The sequence below is a fragment of the Falco punctatus genome, assembly GCF_963210335.1.
Source record: "Falco punctatus genome assembly, chromosome: Z".
Classification (NCBI taxonomy): domain Eukaryota; kingdom Metazoa; phylum Chordata; class Aves; order Falconiformes; family Falconidae; genus Falco; species Falco punctatus.
The window spans coordinates 38,236,756-38,263,562 of NC_137586.1; the positions used below are offsets into that span (position 1 = coordinate 38,236,756).

General features: G+C 42.0%; 1 protein-coding gene across 2 annotated transcripts in view; it reads right to left on the reverse strand.

Moving 5' to 3' along the window:
• PCSK5 (proprotein convertase subtilisin/kexin type 5) overlaps positions 1 to 25,987 on the reverse strand; it is a 197,585-nt gene extending 171,598 nt beyond the window's left edge. Inside the window, exon 1 of one of the 2 annotated variants that reach the window (XM_080372918.1) lies at positions 25,219 to 25,927. In XM_080372918.1, coding sequence (XP_080229044.1) covers positions 25,219 to 25,416 — 198 coding nt within the window. In that variant the 5' untranslated portion in view covers positions 25,417 to 25,927. Of the gene's footprint in view, positions 1 to 25,218 lie in introns of both variants that reach the window. The other variant, XM_080372917.1, reaches the window with a different exon arrangement.
• Positions 25,988 to 26,807: the final 820 nt, after the last annotated feature.

Below are 26,807 nucleotides of genomic sequence, written 5' to 3' on the forward strand. Positions count from 1 at the left end.
AGACACTTAAGAATTCAGTTATAAGTTCTTTATCAATGAGCAAAAAAGGGACAATTGAGCTTACTGTAATGTCAAGCTGAAACTCAAAGTGACCACAGAAAACAGGCTTGGTTTTGCAAATAAATGTGAATGGAATCACAAGAGAGGATGGAGCAACAATTGAAAACTCTAATCTTTAAAAAAAAACAGTATTCTGAATTTGCGTCTATAAGCACACACATGTAGGAAACTTGAGAGTCCAACAGCAAAGGTTCAAAGAGGACCGGAAATAAGTCACTGAAAACCTCCAAGAATATGCTTTTAGAATATTAGAAAACAAAAAACTTCAGAAAATATCAAAGTAGACTAAGAAGAAATATTGATAGAAAATTAGTACCCTCAAGGAGAGCTTTAATATTTTACCTTAAAATATAAATATGTAAACAGCACAGGGAATGAAGTAGAACCTTTTTTTTTTTTTTTTTTTGGGGGGGGGGGGCGGGGGTGGGACGGTGCGGGATGGTGGGGTGGTGGTGTGTGGGACAAACCAATTGAAATGAATTCACCTAATGGGGAAAACCGCAACAGGGTCCAAGGTATTAACCCCAGTCTGTACAGTTGGTCCATCAATATCTTCATTTCAGGAAGAAAGACATGTTTAGTTTAAGTCAAGTACTGAAACATTCCATAAAACTGAGTTAGTTTATCATAAATTGAATAGGAATTGGTTTGACTAAGCCTAATTAAAGTATCTTAGCACTGCGATAATAATTTTCATGCTGCCTTCTCTTTGAAAGGCAACACGAGCTGAAGTGGTGCAACTCTGTAGCATGGATGAGCCCAGACTCACATCTCCATGTGCATGCCCGTGAATAAACCCTCCTTAAACATATATGGGAAAGTCTTCTTGTGGACACTTCAAAAAGCTGCAGGACCCTAGGCCTTCTGGGGAGGTCCCTGCTGACTGGGAGCTAGCCAGTGTTATTCTAATCTACAAAAAGAGCATGAGGGATGACCCAGGGAACTACAGACCTGTTAGTCTAACCTCAGTTCCTGGAAAAATTACGGAGATGATTGTACTGGGAGCTACTGAAAGCCATTTAAGGGACAGTGCAGTCATCGGGCACAGTCAACACAGGTTCACAAAGTAAAAGTCCTGTTTAACTAATTTCATGTCCTTCGATGATAAGGTCACCCACCCAGTGGGTGAAGGGAAAGTGGTGGATGTAGTTTTTCTGGATTTTAGTGAGGCTTTTAATGCTGTCCCTCACAGCACCCTCTGGACAAGCTGTCCCACTGTGAGATGAGCAGGTTCACGGTGCACTGGGTGAGGAACTGGCTGAATGCCAGGGCTCAGAGGGCTGCAGTGGATGGGGCTCCGTCTGGCTGGTGACCGGTCACCAGTGCTGTTCCTCAGGGTTCCGTTCTAGGGATTGAACAGTTCTGTTCAATACATTTATCAACTGTCTGGATCCAGGAGTTGAGCGCACCATTAGTAAATTTGTCAATGATAGTCAGCTGGGAAGTGCTGCTGACTCTCTTGAGGGACAAGAGACCTTGCAGAGGGATCTGAATAGACTGGAACATTGAGCAAGGATTAATGGCATGAAATTTCACAAATGCAAATGCCGGATTCTGCATGTGGGATGGAGTAATGCCAGGCACAAGCACAGGCTGGGAGAGGAGCGGCTGGAGAGCAGCCCTGCAGAAAGGGGGCCGGGGGTGCTGGTGGGCATTAAGCTCACTTGGGTCAGCAGCGTGCCCTGGCAGCCAGGAGGGCAAACCGCGTCCTGGGGGGCACCAAACACGCCGTAACCAGCCGGTCAGAAGGGGGGATTATCCCGCTGCATTCAGCGCTGGTGCAGCCTGACCTTGGGTACTGTGTGCAGTTCTGGGCCCCGCAGTTTAGGAAGGGTGTGAAGGTCCTTGAATGCACCCAGAGGAGGGCAACAGAGCTGGAGGGAAGGGCTGCAAGGAGTGTCCTATGAGGAGCGTCTGAGGACGTTGGGCTGGTCTGGTTTGGGGAGAAGGAGGCTGAGAGGTGACCTGACTGGTCTCTACAGCTTCCTGGGGAGGGGAAGTGGAGAGGGAGGTGCTGATCTCGCTGGGATCTAGTGACAGGACATGTGGGAACGGCTCAAAGCTGTGACAGAGGAGGTTTAGACTGGAGATTAGGAACCATTTCTTTACCAACAGGGTTCAAAACCTGTGAGTGTTTAAGAGGCATTTGGACAATGCCTTTAATAACATACTTGGTCAGCCCTGAATGGTTGGGCAGTTGGACTAGATGATCACTGTAGGTCCCTTCCAACTGAGTCTACTCTATTCTATTACATCACTTTTGACTACATTAACTAGAGTTTATTCTGAGTTTAACAGCCTGTAGAACATTGAATGTCCCTTAGCATCAGGTTAGTGTTGCACCCTTTAAAAATTATTATTTATACCAACCATTGAAATTTAGTGCCAGGTTTACCATCAGTTCAGGTGATGGCATGCTTCCCCCTGAGACAAATGGGTGTAATCATTTCCCAGACATTTCCTGGATTCATCAGTAGCCTCAAACAGCGTAGAAGTGCTAACTACTGAAAAGTGATACTAGTCTTGCTCCTTAAGTCCTCAGAGACCAGTAAAGTGCATATTCACCATACCAGAGTACTCTACAAAGGTTACAGACCTTTTATGGACCTTGCTGTCTTCAGGGTGAATTAGAAACCTACTGCTCTGTGTGTGTGTGTACATTTGTGTGTGTGCATCCACAAAAGCACACATATTATTGAAAAGTCACAGTTCAAGCAGGTTAACTGTATTTTACCACTGCACAGAACTCCATAAAGAGAAAGGTCATATTTTAGAGGAAATAAACATCTGTCCTGTTTTGTGTTACACATATCTTAATATCACCCAGTTCTGTGCCTTTTCTTGCACTAGTTTGAGGATTTTATTTATTTACTAATGATAAACTCTAGCTGACCCCTCTGAGGGCATCCAAAACAGCAAATCTGGGAGATGACCTAATTGCACTCCTGGAGGTCCTACAATTTAACAGCACTAGCCACCCACAGAAGAGACTAGAAGGGGACTGGCATGCTCTAGCTTCCAGCCAAAGGGGGACAGCCTGAAGCTTTGTAATACTTGGCAGCTGTACTCCCTCTGAGACCCTGAGGGGCTGAGGAGACAGAATTAAGGCCTTAGAATGAAGTGTGCTAATTGTTACACCATGTCTTCTAGGCAGCATCAGTTTTCAGATAATTATTAATAATAACAATTAATTAAAATTGTGAGATCTACAGCTTTAGTTCTTAACTTTGAATGGAATAAAAGGAACTCAAATCTTTTAAATGGAATTTAATGCATATTGACTAACTGCCAGTACCTCTCACAGCAAGGTAACACCAGCGTTATTAAAAATTTTATTGCCCTCTTTTCCCTTAATGGGAATTTACTTAGACCTTCCAAATCCTTGGACCACTTGGAGAACAGTAAAACCATGGAAATATAACATGATAAAACTTATCATTATGGATGTTCTTGTTAAATTGGTTTTTATACTTTTAACTACCGGGTCTCAGAGGCACTCTCAGAGGAAAAGCAATGCGAAGACAGGAACACCAGACTGCAGAGCAAACTACCTTAGAGACTGATGGTAATTTAACTGTTTTATCCTTGGCAAATCTTTGTAATCTCCTTTCTGACCTGGAGGATGTGATTTCTTTAAAAACAAATAGAGAAACATTCCTGAGGAATTGCTTGGCCAAAAGCAGAGAGAATGGATGGTGGGGGCAGGGGAGACTCCCTCTTTTTGGTAGTAATCCTCATCACTGAAGGTTTTTAATAGATATATACATACATTTTAATAGTACCATACTATATTTATTCAAGGATGAAATAATTCCTGGAGGCAACAATCCTACTATATCACAGTGAAATCCCAGAAAGTGAAAGCATCTGCATATTTACATTATTTTTACATTTATTAGGTCTTACTTTCTATTTAAAGTTGAGAAAATGTGTGAATTTTAAAGATAACATGAAACAAGACCAAAATTTTTAGGCTTGTCCTTGGAAAATATTTCTTCTATATGTAATTTTATAGTCTAAGGCAATATTAAGATATCTTAGGACATAATTACCAAATGAATTAATCTACATCTGCATTGTGTCCCCATAAACCCTGTATGGAAATACAAATGCTAAAGCTGCCTGTTAAATATATGTGTATGATCATCAAACTGACATATTTGACTATGGTCTGAAACTACAGCTGAAACTTCCATGTAGCCAAACATGAGCAGGGAATTTGTTCAAGCTAATGGGAAGGAACCCGAGAGATGCTTTCCTAACAGTTTCTTAACTAGTACAGAAACCTTTAAGAAAAGGATAGTACACTTCTCCCAGTGGGCTAAATGGAAACCAATACGCTGTTGATTTGGTGAATTGGTGGATATATTGTAAGGATCCCTGTTTCTCCAGTCTTTAATAACTTTGGTCCTAAATGGATTGGGAAAGGAAGGCAGATCAGGTCCAAACCTGCTTCTGAACTCTACAAAATGCTAGAAGAGCCAAAGAAGCACAGATCTGCTACCCCTGTGCAGACCTGGAACATAAACCATCATAAATAGGTATAACAATGTATTTCACATGGGGCTGAAGATCTGACCCTTCACTTCTTTCTGAAATGCAACAGATTTCAAAAGCACTGAAGTCCTTGACAGAAGGAAATACCAAGAACAGAGAGATGATGAAAGTTTATCAGGTCTACTGTCATTTCTCTTTGACAAAATCACTTCAATTATATTTCAAATTTTAAAATGTTGTCACATTATACAAAGTACACGGGAATGATGTTTCAGAGCAAAAATGAAAATGTTTCAGTCTGAAAAGTTCTAAATAGAATGTGTTGGTACTACCAGAGCTTCCCCGCATTAAATACCAGTGAAGCCAACCTAGTATCACAAAGCATTTTGACAGAACCAAATACTGACACAGGTTACAATACTACTTCAGCTCCTTCAACACACACCACTCTGTAATGAACATAAGGGAGGTGAGCCCATAGCCCTTAATTCCAATCTCTGTGGGCCCCTCATTATCCATGGGTGAAGACAAGTTCATTGATACTACAGAAAACACTCACTCCCTTCTAACGTCCCTCCAGACTTAGCAACTGTTAAATATCTTAAACCCAGTGTTCTGATCTCAGCATGCAGAGGCAAGAAAGCCCGGTAGAGGCTGTTGTTCATTGACCTTCTCAAATTAAAGCACCTATATCTGGAAAGGGAACGTTCATCCAAGACCTGGAACCTGGACTTGACTTGTATTACAAGCAGCAAAACTACTGGAGATTTTGGGGGATGGGTTTTTTTCCCTGTAAGATACTGCAATAACGACCATACTTCCCTAACCTCCAGCTAGCTATCTTGCTCAAAACCCCCTTGTTGGGTCAGCACTGACAGATCCTCATCACGCGGAAGCTAGAGGAACATCTGCCATGAGGACAGATGCAGAGCTGCTCCCCCACCTTACCTGCAGACTGAGATGGGGGCTCTTTCTCTCTCAAATATACCCTGTAATCAAAAGCTTTTTTAATTGTTTTTTTTGTTGTTTTTTTGGGTTGGTTTTTTTGGGTTTTTTTTTTTTTCTTGTCATCAGAATGGGGAATTTCACCTACTATGTGTAATTCACAAGAAATAATAGCAAGTTTAGCCCATATATGGCACAATGCAGTGAAATGAAAGATTGTACCACTTTCAGTTTTGGACAATTTAGGGCTGTCACAAAGATCAGTTTCTGAAATAATTAGGAAAGAGTAGCACTGGCAGTCTGGACCTTACTCAGCTTGAAACCTAAAATTCCAAATGTTAGGAAGAGGACTCTATCCAAATATCTAAGCTCTCTGCTAGTCCCCTGTTGGTGTGATATCCTACACTACCCTGCATGAGAAAATAGCTTCTTGGATTGCTACAGGCAGATAACATTAAAAAAAAAAAAAAAAAAAAAAAAGAGCTGAAACCACAAGCACTACTGAACACGATGGTCTTGAGCTGCAGCGGCAAGATAATCCTACTCTGTCTAAAGGATGGAAATAATGTCTAAAGGATGGAAATAAGAAATGTTTAGTCTCTTTATTACAGAGGCTCTGAATCTGTATGTTACAGGAATATCTACCAAATGAGAGAAAAAAGTGCACTTTTAATGTGCCCAAACTTAACTAAAAGAACTCAAAGCAACCGCAGAACCAAGGTGATGTGGGTATGAACACTGATTGTCACCTCAGGTGCAACCCAGACTACTCTGAAAGCTTGAATTCCAGCTACACTCAATGCCTGAGTAACCCTTTTCTTGGCTCTGTTTTAAGACCAATTAGCTAACAGAAACTCAACAGGCCAAGTTGTGAAAACATCTATGTGCTCGAGGTAGCAATAGCCTAACTTGCCAGTTCATATCTTGGCTTCTCTCACATTCCTTTCTCTTCAGGTTTGTTTTAAAGAGAACTGATATGTCTGCAGAGTGAACCTGGTCTTGGCCTTTAATGCACCCTTCCTTCTCGAAATATTTTTTGAGTCTCCTAGATGGAAAAAACCTGTACCGTAATCAAGAGTTCGTGCTCAGTTTGTTAGATCTTTGGTCTAGAGGACAGGACAGTTCAGTTGGGGAAAGGAGATTCCCCTCTGAACCACCTGCATATGGGAAATAAAAAAAACTCCCAAACAGGAAGATCAATCAAACTACATGGCTATTACAGCTGGCTAATACAGCAGAAACATTACAGTTTCCATAGAAAGAAATGAGGTTGTATCTTTTCACATGGTAGAAACATGCTAACACTTCACCACCACATTACCACTTCAACCTTGACATTCGCTCTCCTGTTTAAATGGGAGGAAAACATATCCCCTTACTGAATTAACATACGACACTCCAGACTTTCTTTTGAATTTTCCCTTTGTGTTTCAGCTATTTGAATGGAGAAATTTTCTTTGGGCATTCACCTTGAGCTAGGAAAGTACAGTGTGGCTTTTTAAACAGTTGATGTCAAAAATTACTAACAGAGCCATTAAAATAATACAGATCTGCATTATGTTCTTTCAAATAATGTCACTGCTCTTGCTTACACACTGCTGTATTTTGCTTTAAAAATATAGTGTGTTAAGTCACTGGAAAATAAAAATAAGCTCTCTAGTCTTTTAACTTTTCATGTGCTTTTGTCAGTAGGATAAAAAAGTAACAATATCCTGAAGTCAATTACAATTCCTGATATCATTCTGATTTGGTATCAAGGCTGATAACTTGATTTTCAAAGTAACTTTGTAAATATTTTAAATATATTATAAAATATACTGAGCAATTTAAAAGAAATTAAGTTTCCCCTGAGACTGATAATTGGCCTATGACTTTTACAAAGTTCAAATAAATTGGCAAAAGCTTCCTAGATCCTACCTTCCACATACAAGTTACTTTGTACAGTGGCATTTTGAAACAAATATGAAATTCTGCTTTTTGAGATTTCAGTACTCTAGAGGTCTCTTGGTAACCTTATTTAACATGTGCAATTACTTGGAAAAAAAGATAAAAACCCTAATAACCTGAAATAACTACATAAATTGTTTTGCTTCATCAAAAAAATGAATGTTTTGTCATGTAACACAAATAAGTTTTATTACAACTATCTTTGCAAGAATGGGAAAGCATTAAGTCAAAAAAGAGGTCACAGGTCTCAGGAGATAATACAAACTTAGATATTAGAAAGATATAAATTAGAACTGTATCATAGCTTTATTCTAATACATGCTAAATCACACTAAGATTTATTAATTTAATCTACCCTACTATACAGGAAGAACAATCCTTCCAAAGAGGATTGTGACATCTTTTTTTGATTATATATTCATATAAATCCTGTGGATATTGGAATGAAGACCTTTCTGCCTTACTGAGTTCTGAGAAGGGGAGAGGTTAGCTGATTTTCTCCAAAATAAAAATAAAGCTTGATTATATTTGATTACGAACAATGCTGCTTCTAAAAGTACAGGAAAAGATTATTTAAGACAAATCATAAAAAGAGAAATTCCCAAAACACCTGTCAGGTAAATAAAGACAATGAAAAGCTGCCTGAGTAAAGACCAGGTAAAAATGAAGTTCGAGTCTTACATGGGTAAGCAGTGAATACAATTGTGTGACATATGCCACAGGTCACACAAGAACACAGTGAATATATATCCCTTTCAAAAATTAGGGCAGAAGCAAACCCTCAGCCTGGCCCCTAACTTTCTCTGTTGCAGCTCTGAGAACAAGAACATGCATCGATCTGTACAGGAGCACAAGAGCTGGCAGCCCTCCTTGAATCTGAACTGTACTGTGCATTGGTACCCTCCGAACGCTTACTATGTAGTACCACTTTGTGGATAACTGGCTGGATGAAAAGGGTCACATAGATACAGTCCAGCTGGCTGGACAAAAATGCACGTTGCTCTCAGCTTACCTGAAGTAAAGCAAAAATACACTGTCCTTGGCTGTTCTTGTTACACAGTAACAGGAAGGTTGCGGTGGGAAAAGAATGTTGCAGGTGGGAACAGATAACTACAGAAGAGAAACTAGGGGCGGGCTTGGTATTTAGGCAACTAACCAATAATGAGCTTAACTTTTGTAATATGTATGAGCTAATTATAACAAGGCATAAAAGGCGACTGTAAGGCACAATAAACGAAGTCTGCTGGTCACTCATATTAAGTGACTATGTCTTCCCTCCGTCGCGACACCACTTCCCCAGAGACAAGGGCATACAAATATGCCCCTCTGTGAAGTTAAGAATGAATAAAATATGAGAAATGGACACTGTTGATTGTTCAAACATTAAATTGAAGGAAATCTCACTATAGTACTTGAAATCTTTCTTTTAAAGTCAGTAAGGAAGAGTAGTCTCTAAGACTGATAAAAGGTTGTGACTATTTGCACAATGTTCAAATAAGCAGCCAAAAAGTAATGAACAGAGTCCTTAATTATTGGGGGGATAGGGGGGTGGGTGGCGGGGTGGGGTGGGGGGGGTGTGTGTGTGTGGAGGGGGGATGTCTGTGTGTCTGTGTGTGTGTGTAAGGTTTTTGTTTGGTCTTCCAACAAATACATTAACCTAAAAAACTTGGTGGGAGATGGAAAAGGAAGCCATTTCCACAGCTGTCACATGAAATGTTACAATTAAAGTACAACGATGGGCATTAATAACTGCAACCCCAGTTCCACTGCAGGCTTCACCTAAGGGGACACCACGACAATTGCCAAGTTCATGTCCCTATCAAATAAAGGAATGCAAGGTTGCTCAGCAACCTGTGACCATGGGTTTTTAGTTCCAGGGCAACATCACACATTTCATGAAAATTGTCAAAAGGAAATCAGTAAGTGCCTTCATTCCCATTAATCTTTTGTATTGCTTCTTTTCAATACAGAAAGCAGTGCAATGTAAAGTGGTAGTTCATGCATCTTTTTGTGAATCCCAACCTTTCCTCTGCAAGTAAAAATGAACTAACAAAGTGTATTTTTTTCTGCTCTATGAACAAACTTAACCTCTGCAATATTTCAAGTGACTTCAGCACAGTTATACATTGCAAGTTCAAGCCATAACAAACATTGTTTGTATCTGCAAAGAAGTTGTTAGGCAGTACGGTAATGTTCCTTTCAGTAAACAGCCTCTGCAACGAAGCCATCAAGTAAGAAACAAATACCTTTAACATTTTGAGGGGTCAACTAAATTGCTACTGCTTTCCGGTATCTTTTTTCCCTTTCCTAACTCACTACTCTGTAATTTAAAATATCTAAATGATATATTGCATCACCCAAAATTACCTTTGTCACTATTCTATTGACTTCCAATCCTATTTCATGTTGTATCACTGAACAAATGTAAAATGACTAGAGAATGAAGATGGATACCCATGCAGTATCATGAATGTTTACTTGAGTATATTATTAAGCAAACCAAACTACCATATTCCATGGTATTAGCTACTCCAGACTCCAAGGATTATTGTTTCTTCATAATCTATACTCTCTGATATGTAATTAGAATAAAGCATAAGAATGAGGCTTGACAAAGTTCTAACACTATTTCAATCCTGCAAACAGCATAAAAAGTAGTTAAGAAATAGGGTTTATTTTTTAATAAACTACAGAAAGAGAAGTTTCACAGCGAAGGATGTTCATATTCATTTCCTTTTAAAATCTCAATCATGAAACATTTAACAACCATCATCCCTGTCCTGAAACTTCTAAACACCCACCCAGTTCCAGTGGGATCAAGTCCCTTCTCATTTACAAAACCATAAATCAGAAATAACTCTGTTGAGGCTAATGGAATTTAAAAGTCTTAAATCAAGGGCAATCAAATCTAATGGGGTTACCTGCACGAGTAAAAGATTTAAGAACTGGGCACCAAGTTAGATACACTGTTCTATCTCTATCCAGTTATTTAAACATCAGCATAAAACTCTTAAGCACATTAATAGCAAGAGAGTTTATAACATTCAAAATGACTAATGCAGTTACGTACAGTAGTCATACTGTTTCCAGCGAACATTTATATTGCCAGCAATAAACCTTTTCATGCTGTACTTTGTCTTACAAATCTGAATTCAGCTCTTATTGGTCATAGTAAATACAATGTTTTCGTTTAACTGACTTTCTCATGAGACTTCATTTAAGCAATTTCCTCCTCTATCACCAATATAATTTACTGAAGAGTAATAAAGAAGTGACTCATGGGAATACCTAGGACTGAGTTAAGTTCATCTATGTGGTGCATGTAGGCACTAAATCCAATGCTGTGTTACAGTGAACTAGATCATACTTCCTCAACTTTGTGCTGTATCACAGTCTGGTGATCTTCTATCTGTACAACATGCTTAACCAACAGAGAGAAGTACGCAACATGTCCAGAACCAGGCACAATGCTGATATATTCACCTATCTTACTTGGTTAACACTACAGCTGTACTAAAGTTCATACATTTTTTGTGTGTAAGTTAGGTTTGCCAGTATCTATTATTTATATAAGCAAGTCCCCACACCCACATGTAATCTCTTTGTTATTTATAAGACAACTTGAGCAACAACTATTCAATATGAGTAACAGTTTCTGGTGAAGATCTTATTGTTTCCTAAGCTTAATAGCATGAAAACAAAAAAATTCTCATTTTGACAGGACCTAAAGATACACATAAAAAAAAAAGCAAGTAAGCGAGCAAACGAGACCAAAAAATAATCCCCAAAACGATCGCATTACGTAGCATTCAAACCTAGTAAGAAAGAAAACAGCGATATCATCATAACTAATGTTTACTGAGGATATCAAAGCAGTATTATAGCACACCAAGGGACTGTTAATTCAAGTGTAGTCATGTAATATTCCCCTTAAAGTAGCTATTTGCAATGACAACAAAAAAAGGTAACATATTAATTCAGATATATGTAGGTCTCTCCTGCTGTACCAGCTTCCACAGTGCTAGAAGAGCAATCACAGTTCAATTCAGCTTTCACTGGAATCTGTGGGATTATCCACTGTATTTAATGGGAGCTGCAATAAGCATTTAATGAAGAAAGAATTTTTTTTTTTTAAATCCAGACCTCAGTGATGCCTACATTTTAGACTGTTAGCACCCTCATGTCTAGGTTCATATACCAGCTTCTAAATTACTTCAGACTACAGAGAAAAGTCAAAACCTGATATGCAATTCAAGATGAAATACCTAAATTTACTAAACCCAATGAAAAACAGGTCACAGCTTCTACACACTGTCCAGTTCACACTTTTAAAGAATATTCCTTGGTGGCCTTCTTGTTTGGAGAGAAGAATCTTACAACCTGAGGGATGAACGAATGCTTAGCTCTGTACCTGAAACTAGATTTTCTTGGGGAAAGCAGAAATTTTCTGCTCCATATTTGTTTAATATGTTGGTGTTAAATACATGAAACCAAAACAGTGAAATAGGGAAAAGCCATTCAGTTAGAATGGTAGCAATTAATTGGGTAAACCCATGTATTCTTCTTTAAAAACAGATTTGCATTTCCATTTTGAAATATTTGTTTTCATGTCAAGTAAGTCATACAAGATCTGAAACATCAGGAGATTAATACAGATCCCAGCCACCACTAGAACTGCTCACAGTGCAGTTAAGTGTGTCAGATTAACACTTGTAATTGCCAGGCAAGAAATGGAAATGACTTAAAATTCACAAAATGGGAATGGTATTTATCTGCAAGAAAGCTTTGAAAAGAGCGATCTGTTGAGACGGTAGAACCATTTATTGACAAGACCTGTGATGCCAACACAGTCCAGAGCCCCTTTAGGTCACAGGATGGTTAACTCTTTCAGAAAGCAAGGCTCATTGACCCTGTTTAATTCCAGTTAACAGTTTTCCCAGGCATTGACTTTGTGATTTGTCAGTTGGCCACAATGGTCATCTACTAACCTGATAATTATCAGGATGAGCCTGTTCACTGACAATGGACATTTAAACTTGTCTGAGCTGAAACAAATTTATTGCTTGAAGTGACAGGCAGAAAGGAGTAATGACAGTAATCCAGAGATGAGCATCTGTCAAGAGTGTCAAGGAAATCCCAGATATTGTCATACATGTTCTCTCTAGGAATGATCATGTACTTCAAATAGGTGTGAATAAAATCCTACTAATGCACTTTCAACCCAAGGAAGGAGAATGATTTGCCTTACAATGGAACAAAAAGGAATCTTTCAAGAGGAAAACCAAAAACAGAATTGTAGTTAATACTGTTATGCTAGTTAGGGCTAGAGCTGCTGTTGTGTAGTAGTGATGGAACACATCTGGTCTGTCAGACTTTCTGATACAATTGAGGCAGACACAAATGCATTTCTAATATTCATACTAAAAGGCTATTGAGACCTTTACAATCTCCAGCTGAAGATTTTGCTGAGCTAAATTTCAGAGACTCTCTTTGAAGTCCAGAGGGAGAAGTGTTTTTCTTCAAAAGCAGAAAAAGCTAATCTAAGCTGTAAAACCACTGTTCAGGTGTCTGCATTGACTCCACTCCACTCCCAACTGGTAAAATTACTCCCCCTTGCACAGGACAGTTCTTGGTTGCTCAAGAGAAAATAGAACTTATTCTGAAGTCCATTCCCGCAGGAAGCAGCACTACTCATTTCCAAGAGGAGTAGGGGAACTTCCTCAGCTTAAAGCCCTGCTATGTTTGGCTCACCGGAGCCCAGCACACTCCTAAAGTATCAATTATATTTTTTTTCAGAGTTCAGTATTTCATTAATTTGTTTGCTTCAATTCAGCTCAGATGGGTTAGTTGAGATACAATACTTGAAGTACAAATATTCTGCGGTCCTGAGTGTGGAAGGAACATGGAGAAATAGCTGAATAAAACTATGCAGTAAATTGAAGTAATTGAAAGCAATAGGAGCAGCGGCTTGAAACCTTTCCCTTAAGAAACAGACTTCACATTTCAAGACAGCTGGGTGACAAATGTGATTTCAAATTTTAAAAGGAGATCTGAAGCACTATAGAGTTGCAACTCACTACTAAGCAACTGAGTAGGAACTAAGAAAGAAGATAATTAACAGACACTTGGATAAAAAATTACCACCTTGGAAATTGTTAAACAGAGGAAACTTCTGTCTTACAAATTTATTAGTGTACTTTGAAGAACTCAAGCATATTGATAAAGATGGGAAGATAGACATACTGTTGTTTGACTTCCAAAAGGCTTTCAACAATGTCCTTCACCAACAGCTTTTAAGAATTCAACATATAGTGCCATAAGGTCTTTGCAGAAGCAAGCAATCAGTTAAAAGACTGAAAACAAAGCTTAGGAGTAATTTGTTATTTATTAAAAAGCAATTAACTTCTTACAATGGACAGAGGTTCCTGCAGGAGTTCTGCTGGGGTCCACGGCAGAACCTCTTCTGGGACCCACACTACTTCATAAAAATAACTACATGTATAAGGGAGTGAGCAATGAGGTGTACATGCCAGCTGTTGTTAACAATCACAGATGTAAAGACTGGCTGATCTGTGCCACAGAAGGACCCTGCAAAACCAAATAACGACAATAAAATGGCAAATGAATTCCAATGTAGACAAATACCAATGAAGTGATGTACAAACTCAACCTCACACTAAAATGAACTGTTTTGACCTGCCCAGTACCACTGAGGAGTGAAGATCTCGGGGTTACGGCAGACTTCCATGGAAACTCAGCTCAGTAGAAGTCCCAACAGCCAATGACATAATAGACACGATCAACAAAACTATGGAGAATAAAGCAGAAAACACAACACTGTAAGAATAATCCACTGTTTTGCCACACTTTAAATACCATGTGCAGTTCTAGTCCCCCTATTCAAAGACAGCATAAAAGAGCTGGGAAAGTTTCAAAGTGGGAGAAGGATGTACGAAAATAAAGCACAACCTCTGTATGGGGAATACCTGGGTAATATAAGACTTTTCAGTCTAGATATGACATAATTTAGGGGAAAATATCAGAAATCTAAAAAACCGTGTAAGAGCAGACAGAGAACAGCTTTCACCATCTCTTTCAGTAGCCATCAAAGAAAGCTGGTAAGTAACAAGCAAAAGAGAGGTGGTTTTTCATGCAGTGAAGTAGCAAACATTTTAAATCCTTGCCAAAGAATATTGTGGATGCTGAAAGTTTACTTTTATTTGAAAGACTGGACAAGCACCTGAACCAAAAAGAAACCCCCAGAAAACCTCAAGAATTTCTTAGTACACAGAAACCATATCCATCTCAGGCATTCTCCCGAGCTGAAGGGAGTGTTAGGGAGAAGCATGTTCATTCCCTCCCACAGACAGTAACTTAACACCACTGCCATAGGCAGGAGCTAGGTGATCTTCTAACTGACCCAGAACGGCCTTGCATGCTTGTGGCAGTATTTGACTAAAGGCTGTTCACGTGAACAGAAGTGTTCTAGGAGCTACTTCTCTATGCCCTAGTTGTCATACTACTGGCTTCAGAGGTGAGACACAGTGCACATTCTCCTTCCTGTTTTAAGATACCAGGTTATGCTCTACAAACAAAAGCTCAATAAAAGCAAACAAAATGTTTTCTAGGTTTATCCAGAGGAGAGGCTACATGCTACTATTGATTAAGCTAAATATTTTAAAAAGGATAACATTTTCTAATTCTAGGCTTGAATTTCAGCCATGCAGCACTACTCAGCAACACTTTCACTGCCCACTAAGCACTCTTGCACAAAACCTAGTGGTTTTATTCCAGTTTGAAGCAGAATGACTAAGAGAATGTAGCAAAGGTTTTAATTGTGACTTGTAACATCTCTGTAAGTTCTGTTTGGTCATGGAAAACAAACATAAATGAGACCTATTCCCTGGCGGCAAAAATGTCTCTAAAAAGAAAAAAAAAAAAAAAGAGAGAAAAAATTGTAATGACCAAAAATGGCCTCTTGTTGATGGCCATCCCTCATTTAGAACCATGCTGTCTCCCTGCTTCTATATGGAAGTGTCTGTTCTGAGATTTTTTTTCTTTCCTAATTTGTTTAGAACTATATAATCCATATCATGCCCAGCTAACGTGCCTTTTTCAGTCTCATCTCCATCATACACCACCATGTAATCCACAAGAATTTCCACAACAAGCTATTCTGGCAGGATTTCATGGTGTAACTCTGATACTCTTCTGGACTTGCCAATATTTCATTCCAAAGAGTTTTTCATTCTGCAAGTATCAATCAAGTTAGGTCCAGCATGTTGCCAAATAATCACTTACTGTCTTAAGCCGTATCTCTGGCAAGCCGGATTCTGTTTCACCATATTTTGTTCTGTGTTTGGTAGGCGACAAGGAACATCACTGTTCTTCACTAGGAACCATATGATATATTCACATCCACGGTTGATATATGTATCCCCCCACTTTGTGATTTTTCAATTCACCATTTGGAGAAGAGAAAGATATACTGGTCAATCACAGAAAACAGATGCAAAACATGCAAATACAATACCGGAAATATCTTGCCTGACAAAGCCTAGAGAATTATTTATGACATTGCAGAAAGTAGTGGGGAGGTTGCATACAAGCTGGTCATCATTTTCTGGTCAAGGCAAACAGATGTCAATCAAAATACAGCAACCAGGATGACCACAGAGTGGGAAGCCTATCTTTTAATAGGAAAACAGAAGCTACAGAACAAGTGAAGGCTGGTTCCCCCTGAAAACATGCTGCGGAAACAGATGAGCCACATAAGCACAAGCATAGATATAGATTGGCCATGACTAAATTCAGTCTATAAGTTGGAAAACAGCACAGGAAAGGAAAACCAACACAACTTTCCAGACTGAGGACAAGTAACAAACCCACTTCTAAAACTGGTTAGTTTTAGATTTGTTTAAAACTGAGGTAAAAAGATCCATTTATGAGCACCTTAAGGTATATAATAGCAGTCACTGATGATCCAGTCCAATCCAATATCCTTGTGATTTTCATACTTATTTCGAGCTGATACTTTGCGAATTAAAAACTGCATCTATCTTCAAGTATTACTTAACAGTCCACTTTGAATTCCTGAAGTAGGGCACAAAATTAAACTATGCAATAGTAGGTCAAAACTATGTAAGTAACATTGATATAGCTGTTTATTACGGCAGGGCAGCAAATGACTACCTGACAGAGTTCCTCTAGAAGCTGTTTTGGTCAATGTTTCAACTAGTGACCTGATTATTGGCGTAAGAAAGACACCTATTATACACAACATGGATGAAGAAGCAGACAGCTTCTGCAAGCGCATTGGAGGGCAGGAACAGAATTCAAAACAAACTGAAACTGTAAAACAAGGCCGGGGAAAATGGCAGGATTCAGCAAAGGCATACACAGAGTACTACACCTAATTAATAATTACCTACTGGATTAATTCAGGCTGGAGATCAATGGGCTAGGAATTTGTCAGAATCCACCTCTGAACTGTAGCAGACCACAAGCTGAACAAAGTCAACAATGTCATGCAGCTACAGGGCAGACAGGCACCGTAATGGGCTACGTAAGTTGGAGTGCTGTCCTGAGGACAGCTGAAGGGATCCTTATGCTGTACTCAGCTGTAACACTTCAGCAGCTCCTTGCTCAAGCATATGAGGATCACTTAGAAAGACCATAGTCAAACAGTAAGACTGATACAGTGAAACAGTGAAAGCCTGACCTATGTGAAACAAGGGAAAGGACTGGGCTTGGATAAAGAAAGATAAAAGTGCGTGGCAGGAAGAGTGGAACGCTACAACTTTTCTTGGTACTTTTTGTCTTCATAAAGAAACAAGAAACGTGGGCTTTGAACTGCAGGATGACAGATACAGCTTAGACTTCAAGGTGGCAAAGAGGATAATGAGCCACTAGACTCCACCATGTCCTGGCACTGTGGAACTTCCTTACTGAAGACCTTTGAAAACTGGTTAAATAGATGCCAGAAAAGATGTGGGCATAAGCGATCCTCCTCAAGGACACTGTGATGGACAAATGGATCTGTAGAGGTGTGCCCCTTGCCCTTCATTTCTACACTTGTCAGACATTGTCAGCCAGAGGTATGTCATACCAGACATGATCACGGTCATACCAGAGGTATGATGCACTACTGATTTACCTCAGTATGTTTTACAGATTTCTTCTAGTTCTTCCATTTTATTATAGTCTGGTCCACTTCTTTATGCATTGCCTGAGACAGCAGTTCTCACAAACATTGCCATTTGTAAGTTGGGCTTGCAACTAATTGTTATTCTTAAAAGTCTAATTTAGTGTGTGTTTGCCTAAGGGCTTTAAATAAAAAATCATCACATAATTTGTAGCTTGACTGCTATGCTGTTAAACAAGATTCTCATCTCTTCTTTTTTTGTAACAACATACAAAGAATATGAGATTACCTCTATCACAGGAACCCATTTGGCACATCCTTTTCTTCATCTGACTCCTAATGAAAGCTCACATCTAGCAATAGTAAGCTCTGCTCTCTCTCCCTCATCTCTCTCATTGCACAGACAAGGGAACTACGGCTAAGTATGAAGTAATTAGCCATGGCATACCCTCTGTACTCTCCAATATGTGCTGGTTTTCTGGTTTTGTGGCATGTGAGCATTTGCAAGAATGTTGTTTCAGTGCTTATGTTTTCCAAAGATATTTCTACCTGGTGGTTACTCTCTACCAGTCCCTAAATGTACTCCTTTCTGCCATGAATAGGAGAAAATTCAGTTTTCCTTGGTGTATTTGTGTAACCCCACTACATCTCCATGTGCATAAAGGTTAGAGTATATCTAGCTTTGATTCTTTTAATACTGAAGTTCTGGTACTTGCATCATTAATACTCAGGACTTCATTAAATTTATCCCAGGTATTAAATTTTAGTAAGACTATACTCTGTTTCAATGCTGTGACCACACAGAATCTTAAGGGGCATGTCTCTTCTATTTACTGAGTATATTATTAATATGATGGGGTAGCTGAACTTTGCACAGAGAGCCCTACCATCCTGCTTTTCTGAGTCATCCATGTTAAGGTGGTGGAGATCAGGGTAGCAAACATCTGCCTTTGCTGAAAACAACCTTGCTTTAGGCTTTTTATCTTAAAATAACCTCCCTTTTCTCTTAACTGAATGTTTTTTTCCTAGTCTTCCAATTTCAGCTACTTAGTTTGCAAAATTTCCTTTTGCCTCCCATCAGGAATAGATTTGGAAAATGGAAAAGAGACATTCCTCTCATTCTTTCTAATCAATTGATCTCATTACACATCTTCTCTGTGCCATCACTGGGACCTCAGGTTTGAAATGAACTAATATTTATTAAATTTCTGTGTGATTTGCTGGCTTTAAATCTATAAACTCCCAATAAATAAGTAAAAAAACCTCAACCCGACAATAACAAAAAAACCCACCCCAAAAACAACCAAAGAAAAACCTTCTGGCAAATCATATCAGCATTTACTTTGTCTAAAAAACACATCTGTATATCTAACAGTGATTCCTGGGTCACACCTTAAGCTTCTCACTTAGGTGTCTTTTGGCAAACAGTATGTATTCCTTGCAGGAAGAAAATTGCAGGGAAAGGGTAGTCCCTCACTTGCCAAGGGTGGGGAGTAGGCCACTAGACCTTGGAAGAGATGAGGAAAAAAAAAATTACTGGAAAAATACAACTAGGAGAGTGAAGATGTGATCTGGAAAAGTGCTGACCCATCCTCAGCCCCTCCCTAGAATTAAGAATGAAAAAGGAACAGAAGGATCAAAAGTTTACTCCTATACTAACTAATGCAACTTTTCTGTCCCTTGTTGGAGCCACAGGTAAGACATCTTTATCTTTTCCATTCTTTCATCATCTTTGGGTATCAGGTGTTTGTTTCTCCCACTCTCCTGCACATTCAATGAAAGTCCGCTGCCTGAAAGAGAAACTCCTGGCACATGATGACAGCAACCTGAAACTGATGATGCACCACTTTCTAGAAAGGCACAAACCTAGAAAAACTTCCTTACTTTGAAGCCCACACATTTCAAATTAAAATAAGCTTATGTGCCCAGAGTTAGTTATTGAAGCTCCTCCTCTTTTATCCATATAAATGAAGAAACGTGGGGAAAGTCAATAGCTCAAGAGCACAAAAGCGTTCAGCACTGGAGCATTCCCAACTTCTCAGATGCTTTACAAGTCATCCCTCTGTAAGCTGCTGTTCCTTTCTCCAGTCTGTTGAGAATATTTTACCACCAAACTAATGAGAAGTTGTGTTTACAAGAAATGAGGAAATTCATGGGAATCAAGGTGACATATAAGTATACCTTAACTTTCATGTCTGTATCAAGAGAAAGCTTCCTTCTTTCACTGTATAGTAAGGAATTTCCATGCTATCAATACAGTCATAATATTTATACCAATTGTACAATGCTACACAGACTATATGTTTAACCCTGAACAGCTGCCAACAGTGAAACTTTCTCAAAAGTCAGTGACAGATGCTTTGCTCTAAGAGAAAGGTCTGCTTAGTGCAGCCACTGCAAAACAGAAGGGTAAAATATGTCAGCAAGGAGCTGCTGGGGGATGCATTATATTGCTCCACCCACCGTGTAACTTATAACAGCTCCTCGACTGCTTTGCATTATACTAACTTATCACACTCCTAGAGGGTTCACTAGTGCAGATGACTTTCTTAAAAGAACCATGCAAAAATAACAGAGGCAACCTTTTCATGAGGCAAGGATTTGCTCCTTAAAGAAACACTAATTGCATTTCAAGGGCAGGCCAGAAATAACGTACAATACATAGGAAAAGGACAAAAAAAAAAAGTCAACTCTATGCATTTAAGTTCTGATATTACATGTCTGTGCTACTTTAACGCTCAATGAAAGAGGATTTGGGGCTGATTCCTTTGTAGATTATATTAATGCTTCACTGTGTTTGCTCCATTGTCTTCGAAGCAGCTATGGTTATGTCACAGAAATTACATTACTAGTAACCATGTACTTAAGCCTAAAGTTATGGGACAGGCCTTTAACAGGCCTTAAGTGAATGTCTGTTAATTTAAGTGTCAGCTCAAGTGGGCCCTACTGTCCAAATCAGAAGCTCCAACCTGGTGGCACTAAGTACCACAATCAAAATCACTGACTTTCTGAAGGGTATCCTGCCCACTCGTTTCAGTCAGTAACGGGATCTACTGCCTCTTTTTTTCTGATGTGTAACCTTCATTCAGGCCTGTGGGGAAAGAGTCTCCAACAGAAACTGAATAACAATTGATACAATGATAGGTCTAATTTGCTGGTCTATGCTTTTCCAAGCCATATATGAAGAAAATTAATGACAGTCTCACTAGACTTACTGCAAAAATTCAAGTATCTTTGAAAAAAACCCCACCAACTTCTACGTCTACTGTCAACTTCACATTGGTAATGGTAAGCAAATACAGGATAAATGAGCTGTATGTTGGAGTAATTTGTAGGAAACAAGAACCAGAACATGTAGCTTGCAAAAACACGCAAGTAAAAGAACATTCGTTCTCTGTAGCACCACGTCCCCTAAAAATTAATGGAAAACTCCTCTTTTCAATAAGAAGAGAAGCTAAAGCTTCAAATTTCTGTAACAAGAGATGGAGATCACACAAGAAGTTTGAAAGCAACAGTTTACCAGAAGCTGTGAGTTGCAGGAGTACTCAATTGCTTACCAGTAAGTGATCTCAAGGCCTGTTTTAACATCCCTTTCTGCCATCTATTTCTGACTAACTTGTCCAGTCATCCAAGTAGGCTTTGTAGCTTTCCTGTCATCACCATGGCAATGAGAATAGACATAAGAATTATTTCAAGACTTAAATGGATATTTGCCAAATCACAGGAGCACCACAAAAAGGGAAAGCTAAATTCTACCTGTTACTGTGAATGCACCAAAAAGAAAAGTGGGAGAAGGGATGTTGTCTGATTTTAATGGTTCACAGCCTTCCCGGGTCTACCATCTTGTCTCCACTGATCAGCTTAGTATACCTTTCAATGACATTTTTTTCCACAAATACAACCCAAATGCTGCCTACACTCAACTGTTTTAATCCAAATCTACACTAAACTCTTCCATAGCACCTTGCACCTCCACTCATTCAAAATTAACAGGGTGGCTGGTAAGAAGAGTAAGACCTTCAGAATCCCTCAGTTCTCCACTATTCCTTTCAGCTTTAAGCATGTAAATAACTGTTGTCAGAATACTCCTGGTTTGCATTGCTGCAACTGCACCTACTTGACTTTCATTTTTATACACAGTTTCACTATGTCTTATCTTGACTATTTTAATTCCATTCTGTTTCTGGGTCATTTGTAGTGATTTGGTTCTTTGGGACAGCCATAGGGGGATCTGGGCTTAGTTTTTGCACTTTCTTCTTAAAGATGAGCTCACAAATTTAATTTAACCAAAAATGTTATGCTTAATGCATTACACTAGGTTTTTAAAAATCTATTTCAGATGACTTTTGGATGTGTATTTTTATGAGATTTGTAATCTCCTCCTTTAAGCAGAAGTAAACAACTTAGCTTTGACTAACACTTGCAGCTTTAATTATAATCTCTCAGTTTACCTAGGAGAGATATTATCAGCAAAACCAAAGTTTAATTGTCTGGCCATAGCTGCCACAATACACAGACAATAAGCATGTGAAGTCCTGCCTCTAACAGAGAACTCTGCCTACTGGTTATCTCTTTCAGCGTTCTCACAGTGTATTCAGCTAAGAGGATGTCTTTCAACAACTCACACTAAGTACAGATTTTTAAATTGCTTGCAATTGTCTCTCAATAACAAACAGTAGATTCTTGTCCCATCCTTTGTTCCTTTGTACTTCCTGTTCTGTGTCAACTATCTTTCTGCTTTTCCAAATTACGCAAAAAGCCCATTACAGGCAAATTTAACTCATTAGTCCAGATATTTCCTGACTTCTTTTCTCTAAAAGTTAATACCTTACTCCCTTTAATCGTCTTTATCAAATGATACAATCTACAAAGAATGATAGATAGCTTCACAGAAAACATTACATATTTTTTCATATATTTAAGAAACACAGTTACAAAACAATTTTACACAGGCTTTGAACCATATATTTACATATTAAACTATGTATGGTCAGACCACAGCCATTTGGACTCTGAATTCTCAAATTATAAATTCTATCTAGTGACCAGGTCAGTCTGATGAAAGTTTTATAAGCATGAGCTGGGAATAAAAGAACAGACATTAGACTGACCGCCAACATACTAACAAATGTGCTGTCAGAAAAATAGCATTTGGAGACGATTTTGCAATAAATTACCAGAAACTTAACACTGGCTATTGTAAAAGATACCCCTAAAAGGAAACTCTGCATAAGACTTTGTGCAAATGCACAACACTTCTTAGGGTGTCTAACTGCAATGGCAGAGGGCTGCACTCTATGCTGGCACGGCACAATGACATCTAGCACCCAGTTACTCCAATCCAAAATACATATAGGAAGCTCTGTGGAATGTCTTCACATATGCCCACCACCTGTTTCTTGTGGCTTCTTAAAGGCTGGTTACAGCCAGAAGATGAGGAATCTCCCATGAGTCTAGTTCATACTGTTACTGAAGTTTTCTTTCTCATGAATCTATCATTTAACTTTCTTATACTCATCTTCTACCTGCACTCTCTTTATCTGCATAACTAAGCAACAGTATTGGCTCCCTTCACACACGCTCTCTTTTCACTGGCATACCTGGTACTGTATTTTCCAGTTTTTCATTATTTATAGTCTCTATTTGCTCTCATTCCCATCGGTATACCTGATCAGTAATGTATCTATTATTAATATCCCATAGGTGTATACATGGCACTTTCACTGACACGTAAGAAGCAATAGCGGCTTACTACACTCTTTACTTAATACAACATGAGGTTTGGATAACAGGGTATAAGAAAGCAGGCTCTGAGATAGCCAGCTGGCTTGAAAAAAGACCAAAGGGGAAGAAGCACATCCTCCAACCGACTATATTGCTTATTTTGGCACTGCAAAGGCCCAAACAGGAATACAGAGAAACACCTTGAGCAAAAGATGCATGTAAGATATAAAGAAAGACATCAAAGCAAAAAAGTTTGCACTTGGATTCCTAAATGGCAATTTCAAGGCAGGCGTTCAATTTTGACACAAAACCTTCCTCCCGAACTTTTGTGCCTCCACCTGGGAATAACATTCCTTACCTGCCCAAGTGCTCCAAAAGAGAAGTCAGTATTCATGGTTTTTTTAAAGTAAGTGCATCTTTACACATTGTGTTTTGTGCTCCCTCAGTGTCATTTTCTGGCTTTTCTTATGCAAATTATTTATCTAAACAGACTGCACAGCTTTCTTATTCAGACTTGCAATGATGGTGAACAGTTGAGATGCATGCTTCAAACTTTTGAGTAAACGGGAACTCATCTTACAACACAAATAATAATTGGATCTCACTTTGATCTGGTTGATGTAAAAGGCCCACTGTGTGAACGCACTGCATTTTTGTGAATCTCACGTATAAGATAAAGCCTTCTGTACCCGTAAATGCTCATTTCTAAACTTTCAGTTCTAAACCAATGTCTAGAAAGACTGTTCTTGGATGTTTGCACCCAAGTGTGAAGCAGAATTGTTTATTTTTTAGGCACTCACCTTGCTAAACCCTACATCTGCAACTCCTGTTTTCAGGATAACTCTCAGGGAAGCCTAGGATACTGGCCACAAACTCTGTCAGAAAAAGTGATCTTAGGACATTTCAAGCAGCAACTGTGCCTAGCTGTAGCAGGCGGGAGGACTTCCCAGCCTGATAGGATCCAGCGACAACCCGGTGTTTCCTCACTTGCAGTTCCCAGACCTGGATGGATGGATCCAAGCATTTTCTCACGGCGTGATCCCGGCAACCCAGGCGCTTTCCAGCGAAACACTCACGGGCCTCCGCAGAGCCCAGGTGCTGCCCAACCGGCCGGGCGCGGGCCGGCGAACCCTGCCCACAGCACCGGCACCCGAGACCCGACTGCTCCTCCTGCTTGCGCTCACACCGCACCCTGCGGAAAGCGAGCGGGCTGCGGGACAGCAGCGCGGGCCCGGCTCGCACCCTGCGGCAGCCCCGCGGCGGCCCCGGTCCGCACGGGCGCGCCGCCCTCCCCGGCGGCCGCCCCGGGGCACCGGGGCCAGCCCTGTCACCTTCTCCTTCCTCACGCACGCCCCGCCAGAAGGGGGGTCGGGACGCCCCCCGCGGCGGGCGGGCGGGCGCAGCTGCCACGTCCTGGCTGCCGGGGATACGGGCGCTCGCCGCGGGACGGGCTCCTCTTGCACTGGCGGTTTTTTCTTTGCAAGCGGGGCGGGAGGGTGCCCGGCGCGGAGCGCAAAGTTCAGCCGCCGCGGAGGCAGCGCTCTGCCGGGGCCCCCCGAGCCCCCCGCGGCCCGCGGGCCGCGCCCCGCTCCGCACCTGGCCGCGGAGGGGGCGCTGCGGCCCCGGCCCCAGCCCGGCCCCGGCCCCAGCCCGGCCCCTCCGGCGCGGTTCCCGCGTACCTGCCCCCGCGCATCACCTCCGCCGGCCCGCGGCGCTGGGGGGCTTCGCCGGCCGCCCCGCGGCGGGGCTGGGGGGTCGCGGGGCGGCCGCGGAGCTGCCCGTCCCTTGCCCTTGCCCGTGCCCCTGCCCCGGCAGCGCAGGGCGGCGGCAGCGGACCCTGCCCGCCCGCCTGCTGGCCGCGCCGCCGGCGCCCGCTCGGAAGTAGTTTTAAGGAGGGTTACCTGTCCTATATTGACGTATCCGTATTTGCTAGCTATCCTGTTGGCCTCCGGCAGCCCCCCAGCTATCCGCACAGCCCAGTGGTTGGTGTAAAGGCGCGTCCTGCAGGCGGGCAGCAGGAACCCCAGCACCAGGGTGAGCCGGCAGAGAAGGTCCCCGCCGCCTCCGCCTCCCCAGCAGCAGCGGCGTTTCCAGCCCATCTTCTCCTCCTCCGCACACAACCCCCACAAAACTTCTCCTTCCTTCTTCCGAGGCTCTTCTTCTCACCTCCGGGCAGCACCGGCGGCGTGTCCTCCGAAGTTACCCCGAGGAGGAAACTAGGAAGAGCTTGGAGTAGTGCATTGAACCGCCCGGGGGTTAAATGATGAGGGGTTCGGAATAATGGTTATGATCGTTGATTACTGCTGTTCCCTCCTCCCGCCGCTCTTCGGGGATTAAGTAACTTGCTTGGAAAGCTTCTCTCAGTTTCTGAGCGCCAGCTTCTCCCTCTGTCCCCAGCTACATGGGAAGTCGTCTTCTCCGCGGGAAGGAGGGCTCGTTCTCCCTCTCTCCGCGCTTCCCTCCCCTCTGACTTCCTTCCCCCTGCCAGCGATCTTCTGCCTCCTCTCCCGCGCCTGGATTTTCCTCGCTTTCCCGCTGTCCCTCTTGCCCGGGTCCGGGAGCAGCGCTGCTGCGGCGGCAGGCGATGTGTGAGTGTTGGCAGCTGAGCGCCTCAGTTCACTCCGGCTCGGCCACCTCCCTCCCTCCTCCTCCTCCTCCTCCTCCTCCTCCTTCTCCTCCTCCTCCTCCGCCCGCCCTCGCTCCCGCCCGCCCGGCAGCGCTGAGGGCCAGGGGAAATGGCAGCCGCGCTGGCCCCGTCCTCCGCCGCCCCCCGCGCCCCTGGGCCCGCGGCTGCCGCCGCCCCCACCGCCGCCCCCGGGCGCTGCCACCTCGCCGCCGCCGGCCGGAGGCCGCTGCCCCGCCAGCGAGGCCGCGGGAGCCGCGGCGAGGTGCGAGGCCTGCGGCAAGGCCTCGTGCCCGGTCGGGGCCGCGTCCCCCCGGCCCTGCCGCTGAGGGGTGCGGGGGCGAGGGGGCCCCGCGGGTGAGCCCCGGATGCCCCGCTGGGCCGCGCCCGGCCAGCCGGCCCCTCGGGAGCGGGCACGCACAGCCCCAGAGCCGCCTTGCCAGCTGCCACGGGCGGCCCTTGCAGGGGTCTGCCGGCCGTTGTTTTGCAAACGCTGCGCAGCATCATTAACGTTGAGCTGTCATCCAAAGGCCTCTCGTGGCCACCATGTTCAGAAAGAAAAGCGGGCAGCTGGAGCGTCAGCAGGTGAGTAGTGGTCCTGACAAGGAGCATGGCCATCGTGGTGCTACCTCATTCCCTGTCCGCCCTGTGTAGCGTGGCCACAGCTCCGGCCACCTTGCTGGGAAGCGCTTCCAGCAGCAGAGCACATGCGGACCTGGGAAGGATGCGGCTCGCCATGTGGCGGACCAAACACCACCTGCAACTGGAAGCTCCTGGCTGGTGCCAAAGAAACTCATGTTCACCCACGCCCGAAGGGTCACTTAGCGGACTAAACCTTAGCCACCACATTGGCTTTGGGCAACCTAT